This window comes from Drosophila mauritiana, chromosome 3L, assembly GCF_004382145.1.
Source record: "Drosophila mauritiana strain mau12 chromosome 3L, ASM438214v1, whole genome shotgun sequence".
NCBI classification, from domain to species: Eukaryota; Metazoa; Arthropoda; class Insecta; order Diptera; family Drosophilidae; genus Drosophila; species Drosophila mauritiana.
Window position 1 is genome coordinate 5,772,224 of NC_046669.1, and position 9,316 is coordinate 5,781,539.

At 46.5% G+C, this 9,316-nt stretch overlaps 2 protein-coding genes across 6 annotated transcripts; one reads left to right on the forward strand and one right to left on the reverse strand.

The window, feature by feature from the left end:
- Nucleotides 1-4: 4 nt before the first annotated feature.
- LOC117139435 (motile sperm domain-containing protein 2) lies at nucleotides 5-6,460 on the forward strand. Of its 4 annotated transcripts, XM_033301732.1 has the most exons (7): nucleotides 269-578; nucleotides 1,333-1,818; nucleotides 1,900-2,120; nucleotides 4,570-4,642; nucleotides 4,884-4,987; nucleotides 5,051-5,386; nucleotides 5,452-6,460. In XM_033301732.1, the coding sequence occupies exons 1-7, from the start codon at nucleotides 488-490 to the stop codon at nucleotides 5,632-5,634; spliced, it is 1,494 nt and encodes a 497-aa protein (XP_033157623.1). In that variant the 5' UTR covers nucleotides 269-487; the 3' UTR covers nucleotides 5,635-6,460. The 4 variants fall into 4 exon arrangements, with proteins under 4 accessions (XP_033157624.1, XP_033157623.1, XP_033157627.1 ...); XM_033301736.1 differs by lacking the exons at nucleotides 269-578; nucleotides 1,333-1,818; nucleotides 1,900-2,120 and adding an exon at nucleotides 3,190-3,410; XM_033301734.1 differs by lacking the exons at nucleotides 269-578; nucleotides 1,333-1,818; nucleotides 1,900-2,120 and adding an exon at nucleotides 4,018-4,262.
- Nucleotides 6,461-6,570: 110 nt separating this feature from the next.
- Nucleotides 6,571-8,923, reverse strand: LOC117139434 (regulator of chromosome condensation). Of its 2 annotated transcripts, XM_033301731.1 has the most exons (4): nucleotides 8,854-8,923; nucleotides 8,735-8,793; nucleotides 7,951-8,650; nucleotides 6,571-7,891 (listed from the first exon to the last, which is right to left on the reverse strand). In XM_033301731.1, exons 3-4 carry the CDS (start codon nucleotides 8,612-8,614, stop codon nucleotides 6,918-6,920), a joined length of 1,638 nt encoding a protein of 545 aa, XP_033157622.1. In that variant the 5' UTR covers nucleotides 8,615-8,650; nucleotides 8,735-8,793; nucleotides 8,854-8,923; the 3' UTR covers nucleotides 6,571-6,917. The 2 variants fall into 2 exon arrangements, with proteins under 2 accessions (XP_033157622.1, XP_033157621.1); XM_033301730.1 differs by having other exon boundaries at nucleotides 8,735-8,903.
- Between the last annotated feature and the right edge of the window lie 393 nt (nucleotides 8,924-9,316).

The following is a 9,316-nucleotide window of genomic DNA, read 5'->3' on the forward strand; positions in this document are numbered from 1 at the left end:
CCATAGTACTTCCACTCGAGCTAATTGCAATGCAGGTGGCATACCACCCACACGATCACGATCCATTGCAGCACTTCGCGGGTGGGAGGTGGGTGGTGTGTGTGGTTTGCCCTTTTCGGAGGCCCATTATAGTACCGCGCAGAACCAGGTGCTCCACATTCGAGCCGCACGCCGGCCGACTGCTAACGATCGCGGCGATATACGATCGTGGATAGCCGGATAGCAGGCAGCACCGTTAGTGGCTGTTCAGTTTGCCGCACACGCTCGTGGAACGCACTTGGATAGCGCTCAGTACTTCCCGCTGTAGTACCGCCACCTTTTGTACCTTCACCTGTGCTCCCCGTTAAGCCAATCTTATCGCAGTGAAAGTGGATTTCTGATTAGGCGCCAAGCGATAGGAGCACCGCATTACCGATTGGAATTCAACTTGAATGCTTAGTCTTGCCACAAGTTTGGTAGCGGACGAGTGCAAAAACTAGCTGGCAGCATGGGCATCAAGGTCAAGGAGACGACCCCACAGCAAATCGAGGAGCTTCGCGATAGGTTCAATCGCAAATATGCCTCAACCCCCCCGGCAGGTGAGATAATCCCAAGCACTCGACGGATACAAAGTGCAACGTTCGTTGACTAGTGGCGCTAATAAATTGTGTGCGCTTAGGTTTATGAGAGCTGGCAGTTTTTATTCCGTAATTACCAGATATACAGAGGTGGTCAAAAGTATTTACACAACGAGCTTTTTTTTCAATTAGTTGACAATTGAAAAAAAAGCTCGTTGTGTAAATACTTTTGACCACCTCTGTATAGCTGCGTTCGGTTAGTAGTTTGTTTATATGATTCATTCAACCTGTCTTATTTGTAGTGCAAATTCTCCAATTAGTAGGTGAATAATTCAAACAGCCCTGCCTTTCCCAACGACTTTTCTGTTCCAAGTGCACTCAAGCGAAAGCTTTGAACTTGAGACCTGAGCTATAGCTTCCCAAAGTGCTTAATATAGAATTGGGTATGGACTTCCGTACGCCTGTCAGTCAGCGGCAAAAGGTTAAGTAACAGCAGTCAAAGATTAAGCACTTCTGAATGGTTTAATGATTAGAGTTTCAATTGTTTATTTCTTCAACTTTATGCAAACGATCGTCTTCTTATCTTGTCCAAATTTATATTCGCCTCTCATGTGTTCAAAGATTAGAAACTAAATTGCATGGGTTAAACATCAGAAGAGCTAAGATAAGAGTATTGTTACAAACGGTATTAGCTACATTATCTTCAATAACTGTTTATAAGCACAGATAAGATTCCAATAATCATTTTATTGTTTTACATGGTTTGCGCTGGTAGCACCTTTCCACCCGACCGATATTGATCGCATTCGCAACGATCATCTGTGGCTTCAGAGGTTTCTGGAAATGCATGATCTCGACATGGAGACCTCCTTTACCAAGCTGTGGGAAACCTGTACCTGGCGTCAGTCATACGGGGCCAACGATCTCGAGGAGAGCCAGTTGAACCAGGAGTATTTGAAGGAGGGATCCGTGTTTGTGCACAACAATGATGTGGACGGCAAGCCGCTGTTGATATTCCGCGTTAAGCTGCACAGTAAGTCCAAGAATCTGGATGAACTGATTCGCATTGTGGTGTACTGGGTGGAGAGGGCTCAGAGAGAGCAGCATCTGACCCAGTTGACCATATTCTTCGACATGGCGGGCACGGGCTTGGCCACCATGGATCTGGACTTTGTGAAACGCATTGTGGAGACGTTTAAGCAGTACTATCCCAATACCTTGAACTACATCTTGGTATTTGAACTGGCCTGGGTTCTAAATGGTAATTGTCGTCTTTGGAGCCCTTTTTCCACTTTGAACATTAACCATGACCATGACCTTTTGTTGGTTTTTTTTTTATTAGCTGCGTTTAAGGTCATCAAGGCGCTGCTACCACCCAAGGCGGTTGAGATTTTAAAAATGATATCGAAAAAGGACATCAACCAGTACATTACCAAGGATAACTGCCTGGCCAGCTGGGGTGGCGAGGATAACTACGAATTTAGCTTTGTGCCGGAGGCCAAAAAGGTTATTTCCAAACCGGTGGCTGCCAATGCCGGCGATGATGAACAATTCGACAAAAAGGTAAGTTAGTGGGCTGAGTGGGGGATATAGACACAGCTTGTACGACTACACCACCCACAAGGGACCAAATCTCAAGCGCGAATCGGCGGTTGGGAGTGTCCTTGTGACACGGCTGCACCCGGAAGAAGTCGGTCCCTCGGTCGCCTAATTGCTTTTTCCAAAACCGCACGCGAATCGCCGTACAGCGCTCTCTGCCATAATTGATTCACATTCTTGGGACGTATTGATTTAGGGTGCGCTGTTTGCGTGTCCTGCGTGAGTTGCCTGTCCCCAACTGACCACTAAGCTTAGCCCAACGATGGTCTAACTCGTACACTGGGGGAAATATTTGGGGTTAGCTACAAATGCATAGTATATAACGAATTAGCCATTTTTCTTCGCTTGCAAGCTAGATTAAAATGTCATATTTAGTTTCAACCCTCCAGGTTTATTATACATCTTGCGAAAAGTATAGCACTCTTTTAGGCGCAGCTGCATATTCAAATCACGAAATCTTCAATTTAAAATTTACAATGGCTCATAATTTTACGAAACTTTTAAGAATCATATATAGAAAATTAAATGCAAACTCTACTTTTTTTTTCTCAGTGCACGTACGCTTTTGTGGGCAGAACATTGTAGCAGCTATTTATAGTCTTTTATTTGACATATTGCTAAACTTTCGGTTTCTGGCTTGGGGTCAGTAATGGTCAGTTCTCGAGGCCCCGAAGCGTTGACCCGAAAAAAGTAGAACACACATTGTCAGAGGGATTATGGCCGGTTTTATGTGTGCGTATTTGAGTCGTACGTGTTGTATGTGTAAATGACTCCCAGAGCGGATATTATCAGCCATTTCTCTCGCACCCACGCTAACACACACCCACACGCTGTTATCACACCCACGCGACGTCATCGTTTATAATGCACTCTCTCTCATTCTCTCTTTCTCTCATTTCAACGGCACTTTCATTTCATTTACAGTTGCAGTTCATTTTACGCCAGACGGAAGTGGCAGCAACAACAGCTGGAAGAAGCTGATCGAGTGTGAGCGAGACAGCAAAGAGGGAGCGAGCTTTTGGGTGTGCTTTCAATTCAGTAGTATTTTCACTTTTGCGCGAACTAGTCACAAAAACCCGCAAAGCAAACGCATTTTACGTTCGTTTCTGTCCTCAACTTGTGCTAATCGTCATGGACATTTGCAATCTGTAATTGTTATTAACAGAGGAGCAAGCATAAGTGGAAACTGCATTGTTATCGTACCAATTGATATTCACTACTCAAAGTTTGAGCAACAACAACAAAATGCCAAGGGTATGTGTGTGTGAGTGTGTTCGTGTAGAATGTTTTTGTGTTTCATGCTCATTGAATTGCGCTTAAGAAATCTGTCATTTATTAGAATCAATAAATCATCTATAAACCATTGAAAACCCCACAGTATTTGAGTTTATCCGAAGAATCATAATGGAAGTTTACTGGCCGTCATGATGATCATGTGTGCGTTACGTGGAAGTCAAGCGAAAGCACAACAAAACCGAGTCGGATCGAATTTGACTTGACATTCAAGACGATTACTTCACCCTGCATACTTTCTTTTGTTCGGTGCTGAAATTGAGAACTGTTGTTTGTTCAGTTTACGTTAAGGAGAATGCATTGTTTTAGGTGCCAGTTGGAGTTTGTATCTGGAAATCGAATCAGTGGAAAAGAACTAGTAAAATGGCTACGCCCATTAAGACCGGCTTAAAGGGCAAGTTAAAATTTGAAAATTCGTATAGCTTACTTATACAGATATAATGAGAATACTGTAAAATTAGAACTTTATCCGTAGAGTCAATTATTTTTAATACGATTTAGGTATTGTTTTTGTGAGTAACTCAAATATTTTTTTTAAAACCAACTGATTCATAATGATTTAAAACAGCGTTAAAAAACAGTTGAATATATACGAATTTACTAACGCGTTTGCCAAAATCCCTAAAGCCACGCCAGGAAATCCACAGTTTCAGGGTTGCCAGCTGTTTTATGTTTTGGTGGATGCAAAGAGCACAAGAGCCCAAAAGTCCGGCTTTGTCTATATGTCTTAGATTTTAAGGCAGATTAAGGATATAAACTGTGTGTGGAGACTGCCGAATGTGACCAATGTCGGAGGCAGGGCGTTTCAGTTACGTGAGTGTCCGATTGCATCCGGAGGGCAGATAAAACCAATGCACAAGTGATGTGCCAGTAGTCGCGCACAGAATAACCGACATCCGGCTGAAGACCAAATGAAACCAATTCACCCGGCGACCTCCAGTTCGAGTGGAACCTTCGCCAATAATGCCAGCTCAAGGGTGCCAAGTGTGGTGGGGCGGCCCTTCTGAAAATGACACAGAAAAGCACGTTCGATGGGGTCTGATGAGAAGGGGCTGCACCAAAACCCTCCTATCCAGCAACCAAAAGACGGTCATTTCAACGAGTTCTCTTTCATCGGCAGGTCACCTTTGTCGATTCCGCTCCCGTGGTGCTCAAGGAGACCAACATCAACAAGATGCACACTACGTCCGAGGGTAAGAAATCAGGTCTTAACTCATCTAAAAAAGTTTGGAACACGCATAGGTCCCAATTTAAAATCGACTTTCCATTTATCTGCACTGCTCATTATGTCACAAATATACTATTACATATCGTAGCACCAAGTCGCCTTATTTTAGTTCGTTATACCCATATAAACAAAATTTTTTGGTCCCAACCAAATTTGAAATTTGAAAAAATCTGCCAATTAATACCAAGCGGGCTTTCCTTGATCAGGCATGTTGCATATTAATCCCAAGGATTTTGTCAACTTCAATTCCAAGAATGCGGAGGCCACGATGAGCATCAAGTCTATTGCCACCTCGGCAGTGACGTACAAGGTGGGTGAAATCTACACGCATACTTCATGTACCAGACTAATCCTTCAATCCGAAACCTTGCAGATCCAAACCACATCGCCGGAGAAGTTCCGTGTGCGACCCCGTTGCGGCATCATCCAGCCCAACCAGGAGGCTACCATCAACATATGGCTGAAGTCGGAGCACAAGCTAAGTGACGACAGCAAGGACAAGTTCCTGGTGATGGCCATGGTCGCGCCAGGCGGTGAATGCGGTGGCGCCGATGTGACCGAGCTGTGGCGGAGCAAATCCCCCACATCTGCGGATGTGGAGCAGCATCGACTGGTCTGCCGCTTCGATGAGAACAAGTCAAAAGCGCAGCTAGATTGCGCAAGCAAGTCCAGCAAGGCCAGCGTGGATTGCAGCAAGAAGTCCGGTGCTGTAAGTATATCCTAGCCATGTTAAAAGCGAGTGTATACTTATATTCTAATCATTTGGCATAATAGGGCGTAGATCCAGCTACGGCAATGGAGCGCCAGTTGGCATTCACCCAGAACCTGCAATATGTGACGCTGGCGCTGTTGTTCCTGTTGTTTGCCGGCTTCGGCTTTCTGATGTACCAGCAGCTCGGCCAGCACGACTCTACCTGTCCCAAGGCAACGGCGTATTCGTGCGCCAAGCGCAAATAATATTTACTTAGCCCGTGTAATCTGACCAGGCAGGAGCTAGACATTGCCGCTCGCGATAACCACAACAATAACGAAGACGACTGTGACCATCCAGATCTGGAGAACTGTGCCTGTGCTGTTGATTTGATGAATCTGGGGCTGAACTGTGCCGATACCATGGACCAATACGATGGCGAATGCCTGGAGGCACTGATCCAAGCGCATCTGCAGCTGTGCCTCAGCTGTCAGGGCACTGGTGATCGGCAGCTGGGCGGCGTTGCTGCCGGCGGCCATTTGCTGGGACTCATCGCATTCGCAAGGAAGATGGTGCGCGTCGTTCTTTCGCTATCGCTGCTGTGCGGCATCTTGTTCGTGAGCTTCTACCTGGGCAGCAACTACGGCGGAAACTCCACCACCACTACCATAACCACCTCCCTAGCCACAGTCGACTCAGGCAGAGGCAATCGTCAGCCGTGTTACTACTCGTAGTGAAGCCAAAACCCTCAACTGTGCAAGCCAGGGTGGTTCGATTTGTCCAGCAGAAAATGCAATTTGTTCACCTCTGTACACGTAATAATCCATAATGACCCTTGCCAGGTATGAACTACAAATATTAAAGCCTTCTTACATACTTCAATGGCTTGCATCCTTAAATTATTCCCGGGTTCTGCGAATTTTTTAGACACCTTTGCTTTCAAAGGTAATTTTAAGATGTTTCCCTTCCTTGCAAATCGAACCACCCCAAGCAAATACATATTTTTGTATAAATCTTAAGAGCTACGATAAGAGTAACAATTTCGTGTTTCCTGATATTATTGAGTAAATGGTGTCTCGTGCTTGCTCCCAATCTTTTGTAGCTTTTTGCCGGTAATCTCCCATTTGCCCCCGTCTGAGCCAAGAATTTAGAATACACTGTGAGTAGGATGTATGTCTTTGCGAATGATATAATCAAGTTAATTAGTTTGTAAATAAATCTCATTTAGTTTCCTTTTGCGTTCAAATACAAATTTACTACGGCTTCGTATTGCGAACGAATATATATAATAAACATTTAGTTGGATTGATAAAGAAGTTTTCGTCTTTAGGCAGACTTGTAAGATGTAAGCGGGCATCTATTTATCAAAATAAAAAGAACTTAACAGGATTCAGTTCGTAGATCATAACGTACAATTAGCAAAATTTCCGATCTATCTTACGAATCTGGGCAATGAGTAAACCTTCCTTAACAGTAGGGTAAGCGTAAGGGTTTGTAACTTAGTGTTACCAAAAACAAAGTAGGAAAGTCAGCGTATTTATACTCAATCTTATGTCTTTTTACCGCCCCGCTTGGCAGCCGGCTTCTTGGCCTTCTTGGGAGTCGGTTCCTGAGCAGACTCCTCTTCGACCTTCTCGGCGGCATCATCCTGCGGCGGCGTCTTAATCTTTTTGCTGCTGCTTGACGCCTTTGCCGGCAAGTTTTCCTTCTGGTCCTGCTTATCTACATTCTCGGCTTCCTTGTCGGCATTATCCTGCGGCGGCGTCTTGTTCTTTTTGCTGCTGGTTGACGCCTTCGCCGGCAAGTTTTCCTTCTGCTCCTGCTTGTCTACATTCTCGGCTTCCTTGTCGGCATTATCCTGCGGCGGGGTCTTGTCCTTTTTACTACTGCTGCCAGATGCCTTCACTGGAACATTCTCCTTCTGGTCCTGTTTGTCCGCCTTGACCAAAAAGATTGCGTGCTGACCACCGCCAGATGCGAGCAGCATGTGCTTGCCCTGCGTGTTCTTGCTGACAACCACGATCGGTTCGAGCTCATCATCGCCGTCGCCAACGCCCAGTTGATTGTTGACGCCGGAGCCCCAGGAATACAGTTTGCCATCAATTGTAACGGCATAGGAACACACTTCGCCACATCCAACGGAAACAATCTTTTCGGTCAGCTTCTTCACAATCGTTGGCTTCTCCACAACATCCTTGACATCGCCCAGTCCAAGCCGACCGTACTCCGGACGACCCACCACGGAACACCTAAGGTCTGTTGTCAGGATCACAGTATGGTGCTGACCGCCGGCAATATGTCGGATTTCTTTAAGTTCCGTCTTGATGGGCGTCAGTGCGAACTCCTTGCCCTTTGTCTCGTGGGCCAGCTGCTTGAAGTTGTTAAGCCCTGTGGCCCAGATGATCTCCGTCTGTGACTCGCGCATGAATGTGCAGTAGTTGGTGGCCCAGATGGCCTCAAAGGGTTTGGCCCGCGTGATGATGAGCTGGGTGGGCCGCAGCAAGTCGCGTTTGCCACGACGACCTGGGAGTAAACATGTTTTTTAATACCGATTTTGCAAAAATGTTAATGCCGCGACTTACCCTCTCCGGAGATGGAACGCTCCGACAGCCGCCCGAGTTGTCCCTGCTCAGCGCAGCCCACGGTGAAGACCTTTCCGGCAGTGGTCAGGATGACCAAATGATCGGCGCCGGAGGCGATGCTGCAACAGACAGTGCCCTCCATCAGATCGATGGGCGTACGCTTGTTACCATCGATGGTGAGGCCCATGTTGCCATGAGAGTCCCGGAACGAGCCCCAAGCGAAGACACGGCCATCCTCCAGCAGACAAGCGGAATGCGAGTCTCCCGCCGAAATGCACAGAGCCTTGCCGGGCAAATCGATAAGATCCGGCTTTGACTCGCTGCCATCCTCGCTGGTGTCACGGCCCAGAGCACCTTCGTCATTGCAACCGAATGAGTAGATGTCCCCTGACTTGGTCAGCACCAGGTTGTGCATGCCACCGGCGGATATGTCCACGGCATCCGGGATGCCCGCCACAGGGCTGAGACGCTTGCGCTCTAGTATGTCCTCGCCGAGACCCAGTTGGCCCACATCGCCGTTGCCGCAGACCAGCACGTTGCCGATCACGGTCCTCCGCTTGGGCAGCTCCAGATGAAAAGCGATTCTGGCGCGCTTCGCCTTCGGTGGCTGCGGCTCCGTCTCGCCGGCATTGTTGTTATTAGTCAGGGCCTTTCTGCGCGGCATTTTAGCTTATATTTTCACAATTTTTGGTCACCGAAACTGGAAACAGTGCGTTTGTGTGTGTATGAAATATATATAAGGTTAGGGACGCCGGTGATGCAGCTTAGTTCTGCCCATACTCACAATGGAAATAATGACTGTCTCTGGTTCAGCGGGAATTCCACGTTGTCTGGATGGTGTTGCTACGGCGGTTTGGAGGCGAGTGAAAACACCAAATGCAAGCGAATCCCAATGCGACCTACCTGGGTCGAAGAAAAATGCGCGGGAAGCGGCTGCAGCTGGCCTTCAGGGTGCAGTGTTGCGGGCTTGGCTAATTCACCGCCGCATCTAGCTATTAGCGAGTTCACACTCCAATTTCAGGCTTGCTTCTGCGGATATTGATATATTTTCCTTATATCTTCGTTATCTTTGCACTTTTCCCAATTACAAATAATAAAAACAGCCTACTATAACCCACAGTTTGTTTATTTAGAGATATTGACGACTTTTAGAATGGAGCGAAGCGTGGACTCAAGCTATGATAGTTGGTTAACAGTTCTCTAGCGAGTGTGCGAACCGATTGCTGACCGGTTCTATCGGAAGAGCTATCGATAAGGTGCGGGAAATTTAAATTTTTCTTACCCACTCATATTATTTCAATTTGTTGTTATAAAATATTCTACCTTTAAGCCAATGCTTTATTTTCAACGTGATATTGCATGCTAT

Bases quoted from the DNA above. Each gene is read 5' to 3' on its own strand.
- LOC117139435 (XM_033301732.1), top strand. From the start codon at position 488: ATGGGCATCAAGGTCAAGGAGACGACCCCACAGCAAATCGAGGAGCTT. The intron at 4,643-4,883 runs GTAAGAAATCAG...TTCCTTGATCAG, and splicing joins GATGCACACTACGTCCGAGG to GCATGTTGCATATTAATCCC. The intron at 4,988-5,050 runs GTGGGTGAAATC...GAAACCTTGCAG, and splicing joins CCTCGGCAGTGACGTACAAG to ATCCAAACCACATCGCCGGA.
- LOC117139434 (XM_033301731.1), bottom strand. From the start codon at position 8,614: ATGCCGCGCAGAAAGGCCCTGACTAATAACAACAATGCCGGCGAGACG. The intron at 7,892-7,950 runs GTAAGTCGCGGC...GTTTACTCCCAG, and splicing joins GCGTTCCATCTCCGGAGAGG to GTCGTCGTGGCAAACGCGAC.